We start from the raw sequence: 26803 nt of genomic DNA, 5'->3' as shown, positions 1-26803 counted from the left end.
AAAGTGACTAAAATGCAATGCTTTTCCAGTCCTTTTTGCTACAAATAGTAAAGCCACCAGCATATAAACACACTGCAAGTTCTTTTAAAGAAAAAAGCCCATAATACACGAAACTTGAAAATGGAAACAAGTTAGACACAAACAAGAAGGGTACAATAAATAGAATTTAAAACCCTCTTCTAGTTTAACTAGAACTCTATTTGAATATTCTTTATGCTACTGTATTTTCTCAGAAAGATTTTTAAGTCTTAGGGGAAAAGTGTTGGATTGTATTGAATACAACTTAAACCTCTATTATGTCTCTTTTAAATTTGGCTTGATACCATACATTTCAAATAATTACAGTTTTTTGAAAGATGATGATAAGAAGCTTCCAAATATTAGAAATAAATATTTCAGGACAAAAAATGACTCAGAAGAATATGGAGTTGTTTAAAATCTCCAGTTAACTGATAGCCAGTAAGAAAATTAATGGAGAACAGAAATCACAGAACAAGCTTTTATCATCTGTTCATGGTCCCTTGACAAACAGCCAATGTTAAATATGGACAAACAGGAAGATCATTTATTTTTAATCCAATTCATTTTGTTTTTAAACATGGAAATTTTAAATAAAGTGATTCCTACATAGATTTAGGAAATTCCACATATTGGGGAGAGTTGTACAAACAAAAATATGATTCTTTAATTTTTATTTCAATTTTTTCTTCATTCTGCATAGTCAGAGTCAATTGTAGATGAACTACAGTTTACTATAGATTATCTACTATCTGTTTCTGTTCACTACTTCATACAAAAGTTGCATGAAAAAAACCAGGACTAGAATTAAATCCATAAGTGTTTTTAAAATTGGTATTTTATAACTAATTACTTGATACTGAAGATTTAACATTTAACTTGTTTCCTAAATTCCACTGAAAAACAACACTATCTTGGTTTAAGAAAAAAGTTACACAAGGCATACTCCAAACTGGAAACGTTAGTAAATATTATACCCTGTTGTCAGAGGGACTGAAGTATTCTGTCCACAGAACAGGTACTGCACAAGTAGGGAAGCAGAGCAAATTTCCCAATACTAATTTAACAAAAAACTACAATCCCCTAGAGCATGGGGTAGTCTATTTTTTGTCAAGGTCTAAATTTCTTGGTCAAGGTATACCTATCTCATAGAACTGGAAGGGACCCTGAAAGGTCATTGAGTCCAGCCCCCTGCCTTCACTAGCAGGACTAAGTACTGATTTTGCCCCAGATCCCTAGAGTGGCCACCTCAAGGGCTGAACTCACACCCTGGGTTTAGCAGGCCAATGCTCAAACCACTAAGCTACCCCCATTCCCCCAACCTGGCATTGCTACTTGCCCAAACCCCAAAAAACATTCCTCCATGCCCCCAATTGAGCCAAGTAGCAGAGATGGGGCGGGGAGAGAGGAACGGGTATGGCTTGGGATCTGGGCAGCAAAGCAAGGAGTGAATGGATGAGAGTACTTTTGAGCTCGGATCCAGGAGGTGAAGCTGTTGGACTATGATCCAGCTAGTGGACCACTAGCCCAGCAATGACCCTTAGGAGGCTGAGATAGCAGAGGGGCAGCAAGGAGGATCTAGGTAGCCAGAAGAACCAAGGAGACTCTAGACAGTAGCCGTGAGGAGATGCAGGGAGGCTGAGATGTGGCAAAATAGGGTGACTGGAAGTGGACTGGGGAGGAAAAGAGGCTGGTTTGGGGGGCGGGGCTGGAGAGGGCTCTGGGGACTGGCCCTGAAGGACAGTGGGCAGAAAGGACATGACGCCAGGGTGAGGGACTCCGGGGATCACTTGGGAGCAGTCAGCATGAGGCCAGAGTGGGGTGGCAGGAGGTATGAGCCTGGTGGGAGGGTGGGCTCCGGAGACCACTTGAAGCACAAGCATGGCTTCAGTCCCATGCGCAGAGGCACAGATGAAAAATTTGGGGGGGGGTGGCATGCTTCCCTGCCCTAATTTCTCAAGACAACCAGCAGCAAGGAGGCAACACTCTCCCTGACAGCAGTACTCTTCGTGTGTCCCTGCAGCCAGGAAGTGAGGAAACAGCAGGCTGAGTTCTTCCTCTTCCTGCCTATATGGGGCTGCTTCGCCCTACCTGCTGCTGGAGTTCCACACATTGCCTCTCACCTGTAGATAATCTCCAAAGCAGGCACAGCACTGGGACTCTAGCAGCAGGGAAGGCAAAGGAGCCCCATGGGGGAGGGGGGGGTGAAGGAGGAGCTCAGCCTTCTGCTTTCTCTCTCTCCGCACAGGAGAGTGTGGCTGCCAGGGGTGCTGCTCCTTGCTTCTGGGCATACCCTCCAGAGGCATCTGAAACAATCCTGGGAGGGTGGGGATGGAGGGGGAGGAAGGGAGAGAGAGAACAAGTGAGCCCACATGCCCCACCCATGCATCTCCTCTGCCCCTGCAGTCCAATCAAAAGCATCTGGCATTCCAAATTTGGACTGCAGTCTGCATATTAACTACCCCTGCCTGAGAGGGACCGTAACTGGAAAGGGGGCTATTGAGTCCCCATCCCATTTTAATCCTTTACTTCTTTGACTGACAGAGAATGTTAACAGGCAGCGGTATTTAAAGTTCAAGAATGAAGGTATTTAAAAACAGAGTTGGATTGAAGAATAAATCAATCTGGTTGAAAGGTATGGTACTGAATTCTCCCAATATTCCTACTATTAATCACTGCCGTAGTGACTGGTCAATGCCAGGAAGGTCTACGTTGTCCAGATGGTGGATCCCTGACTAAATATTTACCTGGACTAGGTTTTTGCACTGGTATAGCTGCAACAGTGTAAGAAATTATTTGGAAAGGGTAAGCTGTACCACCATAAGTCACTTGTTTTTTGCCCCAATGTAGCTGCACTGGTGGGGAAAATGAAATAAAAACACCATAATATAGATAAGCCCTCAATTCCCTCAAAGATGGAATTTCTGACATAGCTAATATATTTCCCTTTGTCAACATTACATTTCTGTTCTATGCCCCCTTTAACAGATTGGATCTTGATGCCATCTTCAGCAAACGTGCCTGGAAGTTCTCTGAGGCCATTTAAGCTGCTGGGTTATTGTGGTACTTTGAAATTTTGAATTTTAAAAAGGTATAGGTCTATTTTAAAAAGTGAATTTATCAAAATGTGAGCTTCAATTAAAATGTTTGTAATAATAAAGTTACCAGCAGAATATACTCATTAGAAAATGGTTTACTTAGTGTAAATAAAAAAATAAAATGGCTGTAAATACTAAGAAAACTAGGTTTAAGAATAGGATCTTATTTTTATGAATGGTTGAAATCGTACTGCAATGTAAGTACTGTGTACATCAGTGATCTTTAATGAACTGAGCATTAGGAGACTTCGAGCACTCATTTTTCCAAAACGGTCTTCTAACTGATACTGGGAATACAGGGACTTTAAAGAACGTAACTATGTGTGAAGGAATAAGGGATAACAATCCTCTGGATTAGAATGCCTGGAGCTAGCATGGCTACCTGATCAGACCACCTGCACCCAAAGAAAGAGGTGGAACTTAATTAGCTGACCCTGAAAAAAGAGGGCAGCAGGAATTCAGAAAGAGGACTGCAATGTTCTCCAATAAGCCAAATGCCTGGGCTGGTGCTCCCAACAGACTGCCACAGGAGTCACTGCTGAAAGAAATTGTTCTGAAAACTAAATGGACAAGAGGACAGTCCTGGAGGGCTCAGGCTCTGAGGTAAGAGCCAGGAAATCTTGTTACAGGAATTACCGGTGCAAGAGATGGATTGGAGGGAAGACACTGCTATGCTTGCACAGACTTAGAAATAAGAGTCTGCAAGGGGTGGGACTGTGTTCGTTAAGTAGGCTCAATTAAAGAAATTACCCCAGCTGAAGACAGTTTCCCAGGACTACTTGAGAGAAATAGATGAGGGTTCTCCCAGGGAGCGAGCTGACAGGAGAAAGGAACTACAAGATAGGCCCAGTCTATTACACTGTGAAAGAAACGTCACGAGAAAGAAAGCAATAGGGCATTATCTGGGAGTTAAGACAAAAGAACCGAGTCAACTGATGATAATATATTTCGATTCAGAGGACTGTAAAGCTTCTTGAAATAATTTACCTGAACATTATTCAACAAACATACATTTTACATTTCAATATTAAATCTACATGGTACAATGAATGCACAATAAATCTATGTAATTGCTATTACAATGTAAAATTAAGATCTGTTGGTATCTCTCTCCAAAGCTGACTATCAAAACCAGGTAAATATGTCACTAATGTTCCCTTGTTTACTAAAAATCTTACCTTCTCTGAATTTCCAACTCTTCGTGCGATGGGCCATTTTGCACTTGGGGGGGGAGTTGTGAATTCTGTCGAGGCAATGTTGGACCTGTGAGTGAACATTAGAAGTGAATGTAGCTTCGACTTTCAAATTACAAAGGCACAGGAAGATAGAACAGCAAACACATGGAATTACCCATTTTTCTCTTTCTAGCGAAATGAAACAAGCTCCATAACACAATATAGCAAATGAAAACTGCAACAAATTGTTATGTATTCCCAGACAGATTTATTTGAAATGGATGAAAGTTCAACTGGAATGCAAAAATGAAGTTTTACATATGATGAGACCTAGCACTCAGCACATGTATTCAATAAGCTTTGAATAGGCTCACAAACTTGAGATTTTCTGAGACAAACACACTGTTTGGAAAAGGGGAAGACTCAAAGAATTCAATAACTCACCTAAAAAGAACACTGGAAACAAAACAGGAGAGAAAAAACATCAGAAGCTTATCACCATACTGACAGTATGAAGATAAAAATTTGTTCCTCAAGTTGCACTGAAATTTACTTGCCACATTTTAGCTTGTTATCTTGGATCAAATGTAAATTCCTTGGACTGAATGTAAATTTTTGTTAATTATGTCTAACACATTTGTCTTAAACACTGAATTTGCAGCTGGAGCTTAGAAATGTCACTTTAAAGGGCACAGACAACTTAAAAAGTATATTAATTTTTCTTTAAACTTACTTTTAATAGTAACACCTAAGATTACTGTATAAAGTGATTAGTGAAAAAGTCATTTGGCTTTGTACATTTGGCAATACTTCATATATAGTAATTTTCACCGACTACTCTGTATAGTCAGCCCATTGCCTCTTTTGTATATGTGGGTCTCACGTTGCAATAGAAGAGATTAGATTTTTTAAAATAGGAAAGTGTCATTCTAAAACCACAAAATTTAGCAGTAGGATTCAAAGTACTATCTTAAACCACCCATAACTTATTTTTAACTGACTAGATAGTCAGTGTGTTGTTCACTTAAATATGGTGTACTATACAGCTAGTTTTACTCTGTGGTCTCAATTTTTCTAAATTGTCTATCAGGGACAAAATCTGTGCAGGAGTTGGTTTTGATTCACATCCTTCCTCAAACCAAGGGAATGTCTTGAAAGACCAGTCTTATAGCTTTCACTATTTACTCTGTACTTGTTCTTAGGTTAAATTGAGGTTATAAAAGATTAAAATATATCATATAATATGCAGATGTTCACTATAGCTCCCACTTAAGTAGAAACATAAAATTATATATTAAATATATTATGATTTTAGGGATTGCTTGCTATACTCCAAATTGTGTTCCATTATAAATGAGATGAGTGACCTATTTATTCAAAAATAAATAAATAAAGTAGCGTTCCACGTTTTCCCAAGTATTCTCAGATATTTCCTATTTTGAGCCAAATAAGGAATTGTTTTGATTTTGACTTTTATATGGTAGTCATACCCAGACACAATGTGGCTCCCAATACCACCGTTAACCCCCTCCCCCCCCAAACCTTATTTGCATCATAAGCAGATACACTCTGTGGCTAAAAATATGAAGAGTACAATATAATTCTTTAGACATGTCTCAAAGGATACAATGTATTGTTTACCAGTTGGATATCCAACTGAGTTTCTGAAATGTGATAGACAAGGTATCATCCAAGAGAAATAACATTTGAAATATAAAAATAGCAAAGGGGTATTGGACTGTGTGGGTGTGCTGTTCTCTAAATTATAAATGAAGCAAGGGAACACAGATTGCCTAGATCACTGGGGAAAGAGGCTAACCTAGTCAGAGACAAGAAAACCTATGTAAATGTTAACAGACCATATTCAATAGGAAAGAAATACATGTGCATGTTATGGAAAGGCAGTAGCAGACACTTAGATACTGTTTTATTGTATATTCACTCTTGAATGTGAGTAAACATCTTTTGATCTGGTCCATGTCAAGAACATACTGAGGGTCCAGAACTCAATGAAAATTATATATACATTAGAAAAAATACATATAAAAGAATGCAGAGTAAAAGCTTACTCAATTGTGTTGTGACTGAGAAAATATAGTTGTCCATATACTGATAGGCGATGACTTCCGGTCTAAAGTGGTAATCAAGGATGTTCACACCTAAACAAAGGGATCTAAAAAGTATAAACAAGAAGGGTACAAGCCAAAGGGGGGGGGGGGGGGAAGGAGACTTTCAATGACTCAGAAAGTGGTGGTGTGACTGAACAGGGTTAATTGACTTGATGCAAATACATGTACCTGGCTCTACCACTGGGTTTACACCGCTGGTAGCACTGATGCAACTACAATTTTGCTGGAAAATGGGCCCAACACTTATTAGAACAAAGAAATATTAGCAGATTGAGGAAAACTTTGGATGACTATAGTGTCAGAAATTGGGGGGCGGAGGGGAGGGAGGCTCCAGTTAGAAGGCAATCATTGAATGCATCAAGTATGCGCTCTGGTGCATGCATAAAAGGTATGGGGAAAACAGGTATGTGCAGGAATTAATTTTTGGTTTTTATTATTGGATAGGCATTTTTATGGATTTCAATTCTGAAAAATAACTGAACAAGCCAGATTTGCTTATTTCTCCTAAAAACTCAAAAGGCATTTCAAATGTTGAACATCTGTTTTATATCCTGATCATTTTAAAGGACATAAAGGCAAAAAGCTTCAAGCTCTTACAATCTCTATTTGAAAATAACCAGTGACGTATATGTACAAATTTAGAGTACAATATCTTGTGATATACATACTGTTTCTCTAAAAGAGGATTTTGTACAACAAAATAGAAAAACAGATGCCTTTGAAGACATTTACAACGGCCTTAAAAGAACAGGGCAATTGTTTAGATAGTGTATCAGCATCTAAACCCCTGGAATAAAGCATTTAGGACAGGAGAAGATAGCACAGAAAGCCCACGCTGAAAGTGTACAGTGGACAAATGTTTTCATTCCTTACTCTTGCTTTTTTAAAAGTGTAATTTCATGTTTAGATTCTGCAAAAATAGAGAAGGAAAATTTCAATGAGATACGTTCACTTTTATATTTTCAAAAAAGGTCATAAAATTAACAAAAAAACAGCCAGAAATATTAAAAAATGGCTGGTTATGTCGAGGCAGCATGACAGGATATTTGCTGAATCTCTGGTGCAAACTTACACTGTTTTGTTTAAAGAATGCATCTGACACAGAAGATGGCTCGTTTAAACAAGAAGGCAGCAGCACTAGTTCTATAGGAGTCAAATGTTTTTCTGGGGTCTGAAAATGTGTTTATTACTACAGTTGTTTTTTTTTTAAATTTGCTCTAGCCTGAAGTTTTTTAAAAAGTACATGAAGCCAGCTCTACTACAGCAGAAAATCCAGTATAGTATTTACAGGAGTGTATTCCTGCCCTTCCTTAGTGCCTTATGAATATCATAATAAACAAATAATCTAAGTAACATCTCAGTAAATGAAGTAGTGCAACTTCTGAACTGCATCTACAGTTTTCTGAGAAGATGTCTTTCTTCATTTAACATTCATGTTGCCCTCCAGGGCAGCCTGAAAAACGAGAGTTTATTTCTGGTATGGGGAATTATTTCCATACAATAATTTAGGATTAATGCATTTGGATTACTTGCAATATCTTCATCTCCCCATTTCTAACTTATTAAGACTTCACAATGTTAAAAGCACTTGTTTCCTGAACAGGTAACAGTCAGCACTAAAGGGATTTGTTCACACAGAGAAAAAATTGGCAACACGTGAAAATTAACTGGTTCAAGTACTTGAATTCTGTGCCACCTACAAGAAAATCATATCCAACTGTTGTCCAAAAGCTCAGTTTCATCCAAATAAATTTTTTTTGTCTTGACATAAAAATATTGACAGTGCATCTAAGGCTTTTTCTTCTCATGCAGTCCTATATTTCCTTCAAGAACTACTCCATGACAACCCTGACTGCATTACAATGCAAAAGACAGCTTAATTCCAAGAGCTAAATGACTTGACTCCAAAGGTGACTGCCTGCCCGTCAAAAGTTGCATGAAAACCTCAGTTCTAAGCGGAAATGCATGTTGTTTTTGCCAGTGTAAACTGGAAAAAAACTGAGGGGAAAAATACCACACATAAAACATAGGGACTACATACTGCCTTTCCTTTTCTCTCCTTGTGATGAACACAAATGCTTTCCTCATAGTCCATGTGGATTACATTTCCTGTACAGAAACAGTTCTATCAAGAAACAAGACCAATCATTTATTTATTAACAAAATGCTATGTTTAATTACAGATAACACTGCATCAGGAACCACTCCACCAACAGAAAGCCTTAAAAGCATAGAAAAGAACAGTTACTTACCTTACAGTAACTGTGGATCCTGCTGTTGTAGGTAGACCCTCCCTCAAAATTCAAAGCCCATGTTAGCTGAGGACTCTGGAAGTGCGAATGGAGCAAGGGTCTTGGGATCCACACTGACTGAACATCTCTAACAATCACAGTTACTGTAGGATAAGTAACTGTTCTCTTTGAGTATGTGTCAGTGTGTACACCACCTTAGATGACTGGCGAGAAGTATCCTCTTGAGGATGCAGGGCATGAGAAGTATCAGCTGCACTAGCTGATGATAGAATGAAAATTTCCCAAACCTGGCATCTGGCCTGGCAGCCAGGTTCTGTGATAATGCTTACACATGACTGGACTGCTTCATATAGTAACTTTGCAGATTTTGAATACTGGCACGTTGCAGAAGCATTTTCAAGATGCTACTTGAGCTCTGGTGGAGTGAGCTTTAACAGTGGGAGAGGTACGCTAGGTAGTTGATAGCACAGAGATACAATGTATTATCCCATTTAGAAAGTCTTTGGGATTAAATGGCTTGTCCCACACACAAACAGACATGGGGATGGTCTGAAAGATTTGGTCCCGTCAGTACAGTATTGAAGAACCCTGAAAATGGACAAGGTGTGAAGTTTCTTCTCTGTCTGCATGGAATGTGGTCTTGAGAAGACACAAGAAAGTTAACTGACCGAAATGGAATTCCAAAACAACGTGAGAAGGAATTTTGCATGAGGAAGGATGAAACTACTACTGCTCAGTGGTACTTTACAGGGAGTAGATCAACCTGAGCCAGAGCTCAGGTCTCAGGCAAAGTATGGCAAGCAGCATCACATATGGATATATGGTTTAACGACATAAGGCAGGTCCATACTGTCATCACTGGGTATGAAGTCACAATGTTTGGTAACAACCACAGAGTAAGGAATCTTAAGGTAAAAGTATCCCCTTCCTATGGTGGAATTTTTCCTGGCTCCTATGAACTACTGTCTGTGATGGGATGAGACACTAGTTCTCTTAGTTCACCAAAAGTCCCAGCCAGGCGAACATGAGAAGGGCACAGCTGAAGCCTATCAAAGCTTCCTGATGTGATCTGCCTCCCATTAGCCAATCATTCAAATATGGGTAACCGTACACACCCTGGTTCCTTAAGTGGGCTGTCTCTATAGGTAGGAATTTTATAAAAAACTTTTAGTACCATGGAGAGTCGGAAGGGTAGTATCTTTTACAGATATTGGCTTGGCCCCACTGTGAATGTTGAGTAGTTCTTTGGGGTTGGGTGGATAGCGATTTGGAAGTGTGTGTCCTGTACACTGAGAGCCACAAACCAGTCTTGAGCTTGAAGGGATGGAATAATGGAGGAAAATATTGCCATCCTGAATTTGAGGTAGGATATTATTTGTTTAGCTTTCTTAAGTCAAGGAGAGGACAAAGTATCCTTTTCTTCTTCAGAATGACTAAGTATCAGGAGTGCATAGCCCTTCCCCTGTACACCTTGAAACCTGTTCTACAGCTCCAATGTAATAAGACCACTTCCATTTGCAAAACACTCAAGAGGAGGGTCTCTGAACAGGTATGGGGAAAGAGGGTCAGTAGGGGGCAGGGAATCGAACGAATGAGAGTCATGGACAACGATGCTCAATATCCATTTGTCAGCTGCAGTGTGCATCCATGCCTGATGAAAAGGGGCAAGCTGGTTTCTGGAGCTCAGCTCCAAGGTGGTTTTGGTGCAACTCCTGATTGTCTTGTCAAACCTGCTACTCTTCATAGAGAGGTTAGTGCATGATGGAAGAGGTGGTGCCAGGCTCCTTCATCAACAGCGGGGTAAATTTCTGCATGAATACTGAGGTTGCTGACAGAGAGAAAGATGGCATTCTCTGTCTCTGCGGCGGCACTGGAAAGCTTATAGCATAGTGCTGGGGTATACATGCTCTCAGAGAATGTAGTGCCTCATCCATTAATGTGCTAAATAAGTCCACACCTTCAAAAGCCAAGTCCTCGACTGTGGATTTGCATAAAATGTGCTTGAAGGCCTCGTACAGGACCTGGTAGCACTTTTCCACATGTATGGAGGTCAAGGGGAGCAAGGTCAGGGTGTGCCATAAACTCTTTGCTGGGTATAAAATGCAATCACTGATTGGGAGAGCAATTCTTGTGGGTGCAGAGGAATTGAAGATGTCGAACAATTTATGGGTGTTTTCTTGTATCACAATATGTTTGCCCTCCTTGAAAATAGTCCCCGGAAAGTCCAGAAGTCATCAATAGCGAGGTGTCGGGCCACAGTGATTGCTTCATCTGAGGATGAACAGGATTCTTTGGGCAAGAAATGTTGCAATGTCTTCCTCACTACCTCCACTGCATCTTCAGGAGGTCTCCTCCTGGTTCTGGTGAGGGTGCTCCAGCCAACAATGCCATTGATGACCATAATCTTCCTCCTTTTTGCCAAGATGTAGAAAGAAGCCCCACTCCAGAATCTGTGGGATGGTGGGCCTCAAAGTCAGTATGGCCATAATGGTAGGTTGTACTGGTGCTGGCCAGACTGTGGGTGCCCCATCTATTGCCAGTTCTGCACCAGGGCTCAGTACCACATCATCTCTCTCAGGTGATGGCTCCCCAGTCAAAGTACGGGGAAGAAGAGTGACCCAGTAAGGAGCAGGAGAAAGCTCTCCACAAACTTCCGTTCCAGTGGGCATTGTTCCAGCACTGATGTTAGTGGAACTGGTATGGTTGTCGGCACTGCTGTCATTGTTAGGTCCAGCGCAGAGAGTAGCCATAGGGAGCTCTCAAAAGGTGTATCTTGCTATCAAGAAGGGTTCCAGTTCCAGGGCTAGAACTCTAATTACTTTACATATAGGTTGAGGCACTCATTACATAATTTGAACATATTACATCTCAACTGAACTCTCATTACATTGCATAAAGCTTAAGAAAGATCTCCTTTCCCTTACTTCCTGCTATGTCTGTCCCTTCTTAAAATGTCTCTGTAATCAGCATGGCCTTTCCTAGGACAAGAGGGTTAAAACTTTCCCCACCAACTCAGGATGAGGTTTGCACAACTTACCACACATCTTGTCTAGGAACGTAGTTATGAAATACACATAATAGAAGTCCTGCTCATTACCAATCCAGGGATGGCGTCTACATACCCCATCCCATCCTGTTTAAAAGTTACTGAACTACACATACCAAGAGCAATCTGCTGTATTTAAGAGTTTGCTTACTTCCTATAACATGTGCAGCGTTCCATGTACTTTTAGAAATTGGACACAGTCAGATACAGCTACGTCAGAAGGGTGTATGCCTAAACTCCAGCAGCACATCTATCTACTCTGCTCCTTCCTGCTCTCGGTCTCCCACCCCTATGTGAAGCATGCCTCAATATTCAAAACCTGAAACCCAAATGTGTTACAAATGACAAAGGTGAAACTCCTGAACAGCACAGCTTAGCCAAAATAATTTAGTGATTACCATAGTTTTTACATTAAAAGTGTTTAAAAGATTCTTCTCACTGTATGAAACACATGCAGTTATAACATGCCTCAGAGATCAGCAACAGAATTTGAACCCTGAGATCTCCGCTTCACACCTCTACTTGCTTCTGCTACAAAAGTAACTGATAGCCATTTTTGGACCAGTCACTAGAGCAGGGGTGGGCAAACTTTTTGGCCTGAGGGCCACATTGGGGAATTGAAATTGTATGGCGGGCTATAAATTTGGGGCTGGGGTACGGAGGACAGGTGAGAGCTCTGGTTGGGGGTACAGGCTCTGGGTTCGGGCACGGGATGAGGAGTTTGGAGTGTAGGAGGCTGCTCTGGGCTGGGACTGAGAAGTTCAGAGGGCAGGAGAGGGATCAGGGCTGGGGCAGAGGTTCAGGTTCTTCTTGGGGGTGTAGGCTCGGCGGTGAGGCTGGAGATGAGGGTTGGGGTGCAGGAGGGTGCTCTGTGCTCGGATCGAGGGTTTGGACGGTGTGGAGGGGGGGAGAATCAGAGCTGGGGCAGGGGGTTGGGGGTGTGGGGAAAGGCTCATGGGTGAAGGCTCTGAGTGGTGCTTACCTCAAGCGGTTCCCAGAAGCAGCGGCATGTCCCTTCTCTGGCTCCTATGTGTGGAGCCCCCCCCCAACCCTGCTAGTGCCAGAGCAGGGCCATGCCACAGCTTCTGGGAGCCATGTGGTGTGGTCCCCAAACCAGCCCCCCTGCTGGAGCCCCAGAGGGGGGGCCGCGCCGCGCTACCCCTGACCCAGAGCCCCGGCTGGAGTGCCAGAGGGTGGCCGAGCCGTGCAGTGTGGCCCGCGACCTGGTGCCCTAGCTGGAGTGCTGGGCTGAGCTGCATGGTGCAGCCCCTGACCTGATGCCCCAGCTGGAGCGCCAGAACGGGGCAAGCCCCAGACTCCACTCCCCAACAGGAGCTTGGGGGCCGGTTAAACAGCTCCAGGGCTGGATTCAGCCTGCGGGCCATAGTATGCCCACCCGTACACTAGAGGAAGGCTTGTCACACACTTTGCCAGAGGGTTACACACAAAACTATACCTCTACCCCGATATAACGCCACCTGATGTAACACGAATTCGGATAAAATGCAGTAAAGCAGCGCTCCAGTGGGGCGGGGCTGCGTGCTCCGGTGGATCAAAGCAAGTTCGATATAACGCGGCTTCACCTATAACACAGTAAGATTTTTTGGCTCCTGAGGACACCGTTATATCAAGGTAGAGGTGTACTTCCTTTTTTTTCCCCTAAAATAAGCATAGAATGATAGGGCTAGAAAGGACTGCAGGGAGTTAGATGGATGGCTATCCAGCTTCCTTTTGAAAACCTCCAGCGAAGGAGCTTCCATGACTTTCCTAGGCAGTCTGTTCCCTTCTCCTACTGTTCTTACAGTTAGGAAGTTTTTCCTGAGATTTAATCTAAATCTGCTATGCTGTAGTTTGAACCAATTGCCTTTTGTCCTGCCCTCTGTAGCAAAAGAGAACCGTTCTCCATCTTTTTTATGGCAGCCTTTCAAGTATCTGAAGACTGCAATCATATCACCCCTTAATCTCTTCTTTTCTAAATAAAACATACCTAGTTCCTTCAGCCTTTGCTCATATGGCTTGCATTCCACCCCTTTGATCATCTTTGTCACCTCTAGATTCTTCCAGTTTCTCTACATCCTTTCTATACATTAGTGACCAAAACTGGACACAGTACTCCAGCTGAGACCTAACCAGCACTAAGTAGTGTGGTACTATCACCTCCTATGACTTGCATGCTATGCCTGTGTTAACCCAACCTAAAACTGCATTTGCTTTTGCTTTTTTTTTTTTTTTTTTTAATCCATACCGGGGGGGGAAGCATTGTATTTGCTGATCATGTTGAAGTTGTGAGCCACTACAACTGCCAGATCCTTCTCAGCAGTGCTTCTGTCAAGCCAGCTCCCGCCATACTATATTTGTGCATTTAGTTTTTCTTCCCTAGGTGCAGCACTTCACATTTGTCTTTGCTGAATTTCATTTTGTTATCTATAACTCAGCTCTCCAATTTATCATCAAGATCCCTCTGAATTTTAGCTCTATCCTCCAAAATACTGGCAACCCCCCACCTTCAGCTCTGTGTCATCTGCAAACTTGATCAGTACACTCTCTATCCTACATCCAGGTCATTAATAAAGATGTTAAACATCATCAGACCCAGAACAGATCCCTGCAGAGCCCTCTCCAATTCTACATCATTCCATTAATAGTTATTCTTTGTTCGCAGTTGTTTAATCAATTATGTATCCACTTAATGGTAGTTCTGCCAAGTCTGCTTTTCTCCAGCTTACTTATTAAAATGTTATGTGGGACTGTCAAAAGCTTTGCTGAAGTCTAGGTATATTATGTCCACTACATTATCCCTATCCACCAAATCAGTTACCTGTCAAAGAAGGAAATCAAGCTGGTCTGGCATGAGAACTTCTTGGTACATCCACAATGGCTGTTAGAGCATTAAGAGTTAATGACTATAAACAAACACTGCCTATGAGTAACTGATATTTTCTAAACAGACACATGAAGAAGAAACATGTAAAGCATAGCACAGACCAGTGTGTTTCAAATTTCTTGCAAATGGGATCCAAAAAAATGTAAGACACTCCTGTAAGACAAAAGCTGTAACACAACCTCCTCCTGTTTCAAGAAGCTTTGAATGACGACTGTACAAGATAATTCACAGGTTGAGGTTTTCAAAGCAATCTAGGGGATTTAGACATTTCTTCCATTAATTTTAATGGAAGAGAGATCTAAATCTCCTAATCTACTTTGAAAATCTCATTCAAATTTAAAATCATTCTAAGATATCCTACCAAGATACCTACAAAAAATTAGCCAATTAATATCCAGACAAACAATAGAAAACTATTAAAAGCTAATTTGTGTTTTCTAGCTCTATCCCACACTTTGTTCTAATTGTGAACTCTTAGAGGTAAAGTTTTTATTTAAATTTGTGTGTTCGGACAACACCTCACACAGAGGGAATTACTTTAACTATCAGCTTCTGTATGCTCATGAAAGAAAAGTTAAACGTTTATATTTCAACTTTGGTCTTTAAATGACTAAGCATAAAAAACCAAGTGTAGGCTTTTGGCTGTTTTAAACAGTTTTAGTCTCAACTATGGGAATCAAATTACTACTGTATACCTAGTAAATCAGTTTTTATTGATAAAAATCCTGTAGGAAAAGAAATGATTAAAAAACAAGGAGCTTTTAAAAATCTTTAAAGAGATTATAGTTTATTAGAATGTGTGATCACACACTCCAAACTCCTTTTTTAACACCTTCTTTTCATATCTGTAATTGTACAAACAAGGCTCTAATGGGAAAAATTCCCATATTCCATGACTTGCAGTGATTACAATGCAGACAACCAGCACCACATCCAAGCAGAGTTTTTTGCCAATTGTTGCATTTTTCTCCATATTTATATTTGGTCCATTTGCACTGTCATATGAATACATCTCCTAAATTGCCAGTAATTAACAATGTTTTCACATTGCATTTGTTATTAAAAATATATTAGAAGTATTAGAGTGACAGAAACTTACAGAAAGTTTCCACAAAAGGAGTGTTGACATCATAAATTATTGCACTTGTTCTCTGCCCAACTCTCTAGGGCAAATGTGAGCTCTGAATGATCACTATTTACAAGATGTCAAGTCAGAGGAACAGCATCAACTGTCCATGACATAGGGCTATGGGTTGGTTCAGTAACACAGAAAGGAGAAATTGTGCACTCTCTTAGCAATCTTTAAATCATAACTGTTGAGGGGAGCAGGACAGGTCCCTACTTCATAGCTGGAACATATGCAAAGCAGATGAACCAGAAAAGACACTACAGCAAATAAGGGATTAAATAAAAATTTGGAAAGCAAAGAGTGCTACATAATAAATACAAACTCTTATAGTACCTTTCAGAGATCTCAAAATGCTGTGGAAACATTAAACTCCAAGCTCCTGTAAGGCTGGTGTCAACTGGGTAAACTGAAGGTTCAAAGATTAAATGACTCACTCAAGACATCACATTAAATACACCTCTACACCGCTATAATGCTACCCGATATAACACGAATTTGGATATAATGTGGTAAAGCAGCGCTCCAGTGGCAGGTGGGGGGTGGCGGGACTGCACCCTCCGGGGCATCAAAGCAAGTTCAATATAACGTGGTTTCACCTATAACACAGTCAGATTTTTTGGCTCCCGAGGACAGCGTTATATCGGGGTAGAGGTGTAATTGTAAGCATCAAAGTGAGGAATGGAATCCATGAGTCCCATATCTTAGTCCCTGCACAGGTCAATACTCTCTCCTCTTCTTAGCAAGAGATATTTTGCCATAAGTAGGGCCCTATCAAATTCATGGCCATGAAAAATGTGTAACGGACCATGAAATCTGGTCTCCCCCATGAAATCTGGCTAGTGCAGGGGAAGGGCAGGACCAGGGGCTCCTACCATGCACTAGGCTCCAGCTGCTATTTCTGGCTGGACTGGGAAACGATGGGACTTCCTCTCCCCCTGCAGGAGCCGCTCCCAGAGCTGGGTCAAACCCACCGCTGGGAACCTCGCCCTGCTGGTGGAAGCTTGATGGCTGCTGGCTGGAAGCTCAACTGTGAAAGCAGGACCACCAGCAGAAGTGAGCGTGGCATACTATCGCATTGTTAACCTTAATTCTATGCTCCTGCCAGTAGCAATGCAGAAATGAGAGTACTAATCCATACCATGCCACTCTTACTCCTGTTCTGCTGCTGGTGGCAGCCTGAATTTAGAGCTGGGCACCCGGCCAGAAGCTGCTGTTCTCCAGCTGCCCAGTTTGAAGGCAGTGCCACCACCACACAGCACAGAAGGCTGGCAATACCACACCCCCCCAAAACAGCCTTGCAGCCCTCTGCCTCCACCACAACTATCTTTTGGGTCGGGACCCCCATGGTTTCAACACTGTGAAATTTAGGTTTTTTTAAATCCTCTGACCATTAATTTGATCAAAATGGACTGTGAATTTGGTAGGACCCTAGCCATAAAGAAGGATGACCTAAGGTACTCTTCAGTCAAATTTTGTTTTCATGTGGCAATTCAAGCATACACCGCATGAGTTACAACAAACAAAAAAACAGAAGCAGCATAGGAAGAGCTGAACTGGTAAAACAAACAGGCAACATTGCTATGCCATGTCTATGTAATATTATTTTGCTGCAGTACAAATTTCAAAGACAAAATTCACAAGGCTGGTATGTTTCCAATAAAATGCTATATTATGACCTTCAGACAATAACCTACCATCCAAAGAGTAAATGCAGTAAGCCATTTTGAAATAAGTTCTCTTTGCAAGCTATGCTGTCATTGGGACAAAATGACGACTTAAAAAATCTGTTCCCAGTAAATTAAGTTTGTTCAATCATTCTGTCACTACTTTGCTCAAACTAACTGAAGAAAGAGGGGCATAAGCAAAATAGTGTCAGGATGACTGATTGACCATAATCACTTGCAGAACACATTCTGGAGTCTGTTTACAAGACCATATTATCTTCATAAGTTTAGCGCAGGAATGATAAATCACTAGATTTGGTAGTTCATTTATTCTGTGAACTCATGTTTCTGTCACCAGAAGAAGAGCCAAAATGTTCATCCTTTATATTTTTAAATTAGCTAAAATGCAGAAAATGCTCTTGTAATTACTATAATTTTCTGAGCAAATATGCATCATTAAAGACATTTTGTAAGGCTCTCTTTTTTACCAAAAGAATAAAAGTTATTAAAAAAGAATTCAACGTTACTGGAAACAGTACAGCTATAACGCAGTCAACTAGGGAAGACCTATACAGCAATATTTTGGTTCAGGAAGTGAGGTCTCTTTGGAAAAAGTGTTTTGAGATAGACGCATGAACATACGTAATTCACAGTGCAATCATTTAATAATTAAAAACTGCTAAGTAGTCATGAGCTTAAGTAACACTAACATTAAATTAAGGTAGCCTATCCTAACCCAGGTTAAAATAGGTTGTGAGGGATCTTATTCAAATCAAAATATGAAATATAGTTTTCAAAGGAAGAATGGATTGAAGCTACATGGCGAGTAGACCAATGGGAAAGTATGAATCTTAAAATAGCAATAGTAAATTGTTTAGCTATTTCAAAGAAAGTTCTCAGTCATATTTTGTGAAATGAAAACCTCCCCCTCACACATTTTCCTCCACTAAACTAAATTATTTTCAGGAATAGGAAGTTAGAATTTGCCAGTAAAATTAATTTGATTTTGAGCTAAAGAAAGAATCTGAGGACCTGTTATTACAAGAACATCAATCTCATTTTCCCCAAACAAATGAGCTGTTCCATCTACCTGATTTTATTTGAACAGAAGAGATATCACTAAAAGGATTTAGTAAGTGTGCCATACAAATAAAAACAAAGCATTATACTCAACACAACAAAGTAATTTAATATTGTTCATTAAAATTTCTCCTAAAGTGAATATTAGGAGTAGCTCAAAAGCATTTATTAAACAAGGAGCATATGCAAGAGTTTCAAAACCAGAGTAAACATATATCTGTTTCAGTTAAATGCATATAGCTCCTTCCTAGAAACTAGTTATTCCTATTCATAAATTACTGTATATAACTTGTTCATAAGCCAAATATTTTTGGTAAAAAAGTGACGCATCAAAGAGTGTGGGTCAGTTTATAAATGGGTCTATGCTAAAATTTGATGATTTAAAACTCTAAGGAATCATTGAATTGAAGATTTAATACATTGTCATTTTGTATACCTGGAGTGTCTGCAGGCATGGAGCCCCTCAGCTCCCTGTGACTGCGGTTCACTGTTCCAAACCAATGGGAGATGGGGGAAGTGGTGTGCCACTTCCCGTGGCTCCCATTGGCTGGGAACAGTGACCCCCAGTCACAGGGAGCTGAGGGGCTCCATGCCTGCAGAAGCTCCAGGTAAACAAAATGTCACGCCAGTGGCTTATCCTGACAGGCTGGGAGCCAAAGTCTGCCGATCCATTTATTGATATCAGTACTGCAGCCTTTTAAAGTTGCAAAGGCTCTCTTTAGTGGACTAGATTGGCTTGAAATGGACCTCATAAGTCTCAAGTCAATGTGAAAATATAATGTGCTGAATCGATGGAATCTCTAATAAAATTGAAATAGCCTGTTATCCCTGCAGACATGTTAATCTACAGGGCTGTTTTGAAATAAACAAAGAACAATAATAATTTGACAGTGATAAAGCAGGGGACATTCCTATATAATCCTACAAAATCTATAACTATAACAACAACAACAATAATCTATTTTCATACTAGTATTTAAAATGATCAGTGAAATCAAAAGAAAAAGGTTTTATTATGCAGCGTTCAAACTTAAAATTGTTGAATATGCAGAAGCAAATTGTGCCACTGCTCGTGAATTCTGTATCAATGAGAAGCAAGCAAGTAAGAGAATGTCGAAAAAATAAAACACAAAAAGACATGCCAAGCAGCAAGAAAAGAGTCCAATGAAGTGCGCTTCATTTCCTGAATGAGAGAAAGATCTCAATAACTGAGTTGTTGAATGTCGACAAAATGGGTACATTGTCACTAGAACTGGAATTCGTCTGCGTGCCCTACAAATGTCAAAAGACGACAAATACAAGTCAGTAAAGCTGTCAGTGTTTGTCCTATCAGTGGGTTGGGGTACTTGCTTCATGAATCGCCATGGTCTCTGTCTTCGTCAGCGAACAAAGATACTGCAAAAGCTGCCTAGAGATCTGGAAGAAAAAAAATCGAATCTTTCCAAAGGCTTATTATAAAATATCGAAAGGAATATACATTTGAACGGTCACAAATGGGAAATATGAACAAAACACCAGTGACATTCGATCTCCCAAGCAATGGAATGGCAACTGGTGCTGGTGAAAAAAAGTTTTAATTAAAACCACTGGCCATGAAAAAAATCCATTTTATGGTGGTTTTATCATGTTTGGCAAATGGGTCAAATCTCCCTTCTGTTATTTTTAAAAGAAAAACCTTGCCTAAAAACATGAAATTTCCTGCTGGTGTCATCCTACGTGCACACGAAAAGGTGATGGATGGATGAAAGTGGGACAACTGAATGGCTGGGAAAAGTGTGGAATAACAGACCAGGAGCACTTTTCAAGAAACCTGCTATGCTCATTTGGGACATGTTCAGGGCACACAAGACAGATGAGGCTATGCAAAACGTGGTCTGAATGGATGTGCTCGCATGGCGAAGTTGACAAAAGGCAGGAATCTTATGAAGCCCAAAATCAATCTGGTTACCCAGTAGATCAAGGACGCGTGGGTGTCCATTCTCTCGGAAATGGTAGAAAAATCGTTTAGGAAATGCTGCATCAGCAATGTGCTCGACGGGTCAGAAGATGCCGTATTTGATAATGACGCAACAGAGGCTGATGATGAGAAGGAATCTGACACTGAAGACGATTCTGCCAACATCTATGACGACAATGCAGGTGCAGCTGTGACTGAAGCGAAGTTTAATGAACTGTTTGGTGAATCAGACTGATTCAGACTCTAAAAAGTCTTAAAATCCTTCAAAGTCTCATACTGTTCTAAGTTACTTGTTTTAAATATCCATTTACTGATTTCAAATATTGACTGTAATTTTGAAGGTGAATATGTATTTGTTCAGTTGTTATAACAACAACAGATTTTTCGTTAGATTACATTAAAATAATTCTAGCAGAACTTTTGAGTGTTTCCTTGTGATGCCAGCTTTTAAAACATAGCAGGTGTTGGCAAACTTTGACTCCCGGCCCGTTAGGGTAAGCTGCTGGCGGGTCAGGACGTTTTGTTTACTTGGAGCATCTGCAGGCATGGAGCCCCTCAGCTCCTAGTGTCTGCGGTTTGCCGTTCCCAGCCAATGGGAGCTGCGAGAATGTCATTAAATATATTAAAATAATTAAATATGTTACTTTTACACTGGGGAAAACATACAATAGTTAAGTGACTTGTCTCACCACCTAACCAGAAAAAAAGAGGAAAATGGTTGAAACAAACTCAGACCAGTTTGCAACCCTTTGAAGTTTATGAACCCATGCACAAAACCATGCAGCCTCAAAGATAAGGAAGGCATTAACAGGTGACAAAATCACCCAATAATCCATTTATCAACCCCACTCAGAACTGCCAAATCTTCCCTTTATGGCTTCTTCCTGCCTTTAAAAATCCATTTCCTGCTAGTCATGTGCAAAGTATTACACTTCAGAAGAGAAAAATAAATTGCACAATTACAAAATGGGAAATAACTGACTAGCTGGTAGTATGGCGGAAAAGGATCTGGGGGTAATATTGGATCACGCAGTGCATAAGAATCAACAATGTGATGTAGTGACAGAAAAGGAAAATATCATACTGAGGTGGGTTAACAGGAGGAGTGTTGTGTATGAACCACAGGAGGTAATTTCCCCAATCTACTTGGCACTGGTAAGGCCTCAGCTAAACGACAGTGTCCAATTTTGGGCACCACACTTTAAGACAGATGTGGACAAACTAGAGAGGGTCCAAAGGAGGGGGGGAGGAGGATGAAAGGACTAGAACACTAGACCTATGAGGAAAGGTTAAAAAAAATGGGCATGTTTAGTCTTGAGAAAAGAAGACCTAATGGGGGACCTGCTAACAGTCTTCAAACACGTTAAAGACTGTTACAAAGAGGATGGTGATCAATTGTTTTCCATGTCCACTGAAGCTAGGACAAGTAGTAATTGGCTTAATCTGCACCAAGGGAGACTTAGGTTAGATATTACAAAAAACTTTCTAACTATAAGTATAATTGAATATAGGAATAGGCTTCCAAAGAAGGTTGTGGAATTCCTGTCACTACAGGTTTTTAAGAACAGGTTAGACAAACACCTGTCAGGAATGGTCTACATATATTTGGTCCTGTGCCAGTGAGGTGCTGGACTGATGACCTCTCAAGGTCCCTTTCAGTCATACATGTTTATGCTTTTACAGTAATCATTCATTTTATCCATGCCATCCAAATCTCTAGTTTTACTTCAGCCATCACTTTGTTCTTTCTATCTATCTTTAGAGACTGACAAGGGCGTTCATCTTTTATACTCACAGTGAACTTGCTCTACAAAAGGGGTGCACAATATCTTATAGCAAATCAAACCTGGGTTTTTAGTGAAGGGTTTAGGATGGTATAGTGTAACAAGAATCCAACAAACACAATTATCCAATAAAGAATAATTGGACCAATCACCCCTAAATTTGAGTATAGATTGATCTATTATCTATACTAACATCAGGAAAAAAGCTATGCTGGAGCAGAGGAAAAATCTCTCTTTGTAAGTATCAAAGTTAATTGCATCAATACTATGATAAAATTATTGTATTTTACTTTAATTCTATCAGTTTTTAAATATGAATGCTATTATCTGCTTAAAAAAGACAACGGTCCATCTTTACCTACACTACTAAGAAATGTGACAGTGTGCTAAAAATAAAGTTGACATAATGCCCCCAAGGTTGTGCATAAAATTGTAAATGCACCACTCAGTTTAAAAAAATTGTTTTAAGACAGTTGCACCTTGTATTAGCTTTACTAAAAATCAATACCTACCATCAACACAATTAAAAATTAAGTAGTTTAACAAAAAGTTTACATACATTAAACTCTTATCCTCAAAATGGAAGATACATCCGTGGTTTCAAAGTTAGGCCAATTGTAGAGTTTTAATGGAATTCTTTGAATCTTACTCTCAGACTTTCACTCAATGCTTTTATGCAATACATTATTGGAATTTAGGATGCTAGAGGCAAATAGAACCGTGATAAACACTTAGTGATCCCCAAAACTGTTTTACAAATAACGACAAAGGTAATACTTCTTTCAATAATGTTTATGCAATAGGATTATAAAGGAATAGCAATACACTGTCAGATAAAGACTAATTACAAAGTTCCTGTTATTAAAATACATATTTTAGTTCAATGTTTTGACAGATTGAAAGGGTAATCTAAGTTGTTTTGTATTTAATTTGCTTGTGGAAACTCAGTTTCGCTAAAAGAACAACAGCTATTACTATAGAATCTAACACAAAAAATTGAAGTCTAAATCTTATACATTTATCCTCCTTTTTTCCTTTAATCAGTTTTACATTTAAACAAGAGAAAAAAAAACTTACTAGCAAAAAGGGAGATATTATCCCATTTCTAACAACACAGATACTGCCATATCCCATTACTGTTCTGGCAAGGAGAGACGACAATGCCCTCCAGAGAACTGTCAGAATGCAAGTAAGCCACCATTATTGCAAGTCAGCAGAATCAGCTTCTCCCCCAACCCCAAATACACATTTTATAGGTTCATAATGCAACCTGAAGTTTAGAATTCTTGAAGAGCATTTTCAAAGGTTTTCCGCCCATCTTTAGCAGGATCTTAATTTCATTCTGGTAGCTTACTTGTCACATATTCTAATAAGGCTGTATGAGTTCTTACTGCAGTTTGCATTTCTTGAAGATACTAAATTATTCATTCCACGATATGCACAATGCTAACAGCACTCCCCTTAGCAGCACTGATTCTGTTAACTCTATCTTTGCTGCTTAAAAACTAAAGCACTGAAAATGAACATACATCCTCAGCTTTAAGAGTATTATGTATTTTGTAAGATTTGACTAATAAAAATGAACTCTGACTAGTATGACTTCAAGTCCTAGTTTAGTAACCAGTAGTAATAATGTAATTTCAGAAGATTTAACCCTCAACCTGAAAATTGTTAGTTTTCAGATTAAACTAGTATAGCTTTTCCCTTTTCCAACGTGTATTTGTTGTCGTCCCTCCCCTCCCCCTTTTTTTTGAGCAATTTAAGAGACGCCTAGGATTAACTAAGTGTATGGCTGAGCACTTTGAAGTGTGAGTATGGTCCGAGCGCCAGCGCTGGGAGAGAGCTCTCCCAGTGCTGCATGAAAACCACATCTTCTACGGCTGTAGCGTGCAGCGCTGGGAGCCGCACTCCCAGCGCTGCGGCACTGATTACACTGAGGCTTTACAGCGCTGTATCTTGCAGCGCTCAGGGGGGTGTTTTTTCACACCCCTGAGTGCGAAAGTTACAGCGCTGTGAAGTGCCAGTGTAGCCATACTCTAAGATTGTTAGGGGAGTTTAGTTCTTTTAAACTGTCCTTATACCCATCTTTATATCCAGAAAACCATACATTCATTAAAAAAAACACAAGAAACAAACTGATGGTTAGAAAAAAAAAATGATGCCAATCAAATCCAGAGGATTCTGACATAATCACAATTATTGTGAGATGGAAGTAACTACATGGACTACTACAGACACCATTATATAAGCATCTTCTCTCTCTGCCCCCATCTCCTTTCACTGCTAATTCAAAGTCCCCTCTAGATGCAAGTTGCACATACAAATTTATTCTTCTCATACTCATTCTTAAACCACTCACTTGGGCTAGCATTTCTTGAGACCCTAAAATAGATACTCCACAATAGCATTTGTTGTTCCTTCCCAGTTCAGATAAAATGTTTTTTAAGGCCTCTGTTACAGGTGAATAGATTGTGGTCAATATTGGACACCTCATACTATGTTATTGTTTTTTTTAAAATAGGATTATTATATGGACAACTCTGAAGGGGAAAAAAGCAAAGACATGTATGTATTCATATCATTACATGTGCCTTCCCCTATTTACAGCTATTCTCTTAAAAGATTGAATATTGTAAGTGAAGACTCTCAAATGATTCTCCTCACAGCTTCACTCCCTTAACATTTTCATTTCAGTCACTTTTTGACTGCCAAATTGAACTTTTCAGGAAGCAGAAACTTTCCTTATATGTACTGTGTGAAAACAATTCCCTTTCTTATACCTACAATATGCAAACCTTCACAAAAAGTACTATTGTCTTTGCTATAGGTGATTTTTCTTGTAATCACAAATACCAATTTAAAAATACAATCTTGGAAGAATATTAACTTAAAATCAGACATCCCTTTCAACTGAACTCTGGAAAACAGTGCTAGATATCTTTTAGCTGTTTGAGGGTCCTGATGCCTTATGACCCTGTTAGATGTACGATTACCCACTGTTTCATTAAATATTTCAAAGCTTCCTAATATTAATAACATTAAATATTAAAATATTAAGTATAAAAGTAGTTCAACTTCAAATTGAAGATTTTTTGGACAAAGTCAAATTTTTAACATTTACAATGGTCCAGATGACCTCTGAAGATACCAACACAATTAAGTAATATCAATTAATCAGGTTATGAATAACTCTACAATTTGTCTGAAGAATATGCCAAGTATAACTGTCATGCCAAAATAAAATATTTTAGTGCGTTTTCCACAATGCAAGAAGAGGTTCACTAACATATGATCAAACCAATTACAACTACACACTGGCAGTCAAATTTCATAATTTTTCTTCTATATTTTCTTGGCCTGCATACTAAGCAATTCTTGCAGCAGAACTGGACAGGTATAAATAGAATTTTCTTATTCAATTTGAAGAATGTGAAGGATTTTAATATTGTTACACAGATCTAGGTAAAGAAACTTCAGAAATATAATTGCAGGTAAAATAAATCCTCTTGTGAATTAATATTTTAATATAGATTTCTCAAATTTGTTTCACCTATCACTATTCCATCTGGAATTAAATACATTGTAACTATTTTAATATATAGTAGACAACTCAAAAGGACCAAAAAATTAGATCAATCTACCCAATAAGGAAACTGCTCCCAAACACTAAAATTCCCAGTGTAACATATATTCTTAAAAATATATACATACTTAAAAAAAAAAAAAGGACCGAGATTTGCTTTTATAAAAAGCTATTTAAGTTTGGGGCAGTTTCAGCACATTTCCTAGCAACAGAAGTGCTGATGACATTTGAGCTGCTGAGCCAGTGATTCGACCCAGTGAAAAAACGTCCATGATGAACAAGTAGTAGAAAAAGGGATGAGAAAAGCCCTGCACTTTAAACCTGTTGCTATCTAGTGCAGATAAATAGCTTTAACATATGTACATCAAAAGAGGCTTTTGGTATGGAAAAAAGGGAAAATTAACTAAGCTCCATAAAACAAGCTGGATGATGAGACATTCTGGTTTTCATATTAAGTTAGCAGGCTGGTTAAACATCCTTGCCTGATGATCAAATGCCCAGGTCCCTTACACTTTAAATTAGCTTTGGCAAAGGAATCTTGAACTGAAATGTATTAGAGTTTGGGCACACCAATTAAAAATATTTATTTGGATGAGAGCTAGCTAGCCAAGGCTTAATCCTGACAAGACTTACATGATACTGATTAGCAGAGGCAAGCAGCTAGAGATGCCAAGAATAATATCTGCCCCTTTAATTGAGGTTGTTTACCTTTAGTTGGGTCAGGTTTATGATGTAAAAGTATGGTTGGGCTCTCAGCTGCTACTAGGAAATCAGGCAGCAGCAACAGAAATGTAAGGTTTTTATCATCCACAGACAGCTAGGGGATTGCAACCATTCCTTCAGATTAGGAATTTGCAACTACCATCCATGCCCTTGTCACTTCAAGATTAAACAAATGCAATGACATTTACACAAAGCTGCACCTTAAAACGCATTCAGAAACTGAGGCAGAGGCAGAATACAGCACTCTGCTTGGTAAGTGGAGTACCTCATCATGATTACAT

General features: G+C 39.7%; 1 protein-coding gene across 11 annotated transcripts in view; it reads right to left on the bottom strand.

Moving 5' to 3' along the window:
• Positions 1–26803, bottom strand: part of ENAH (ENAH actin regulator) — a 190071-nt gene that overhangs the window by 53267 nt on the left and 110001 nt on the right. For all 11 annotated transcript variants that reach the window (XM_032778759.2, XM_075064300.1, XM_032778760.2 and 8 more), the window contains exon 4: positions 4295–4379. In XM_032778759.2, the coding sequence (XP_032634650.1) occupies positions 4295–4379 (85 nt within the window). The remainder of the gene's footprint in view (positions 1–4294; positions 4380–26803) is intronic.

This window comes from Chelonoidis abingdonii, chromosome 3, assembly GCF_003597395.2.
Source record: "Chelonoidis abingdonii isolate Lonesome George chromosome 3, CheloAbing_2.0, whole genome shotgun sequence".
Taxonomy (NCBI): Eukaryota; Metazoa; Chordata; order Testudines; family Testudinidae; genus Chelonoidis; species Chelonoidis abingdonii.
Note: the sequence above shows the minus strand (reverse complement) of the source record. Positions and strands in the feature narration are given on the sequence as shown.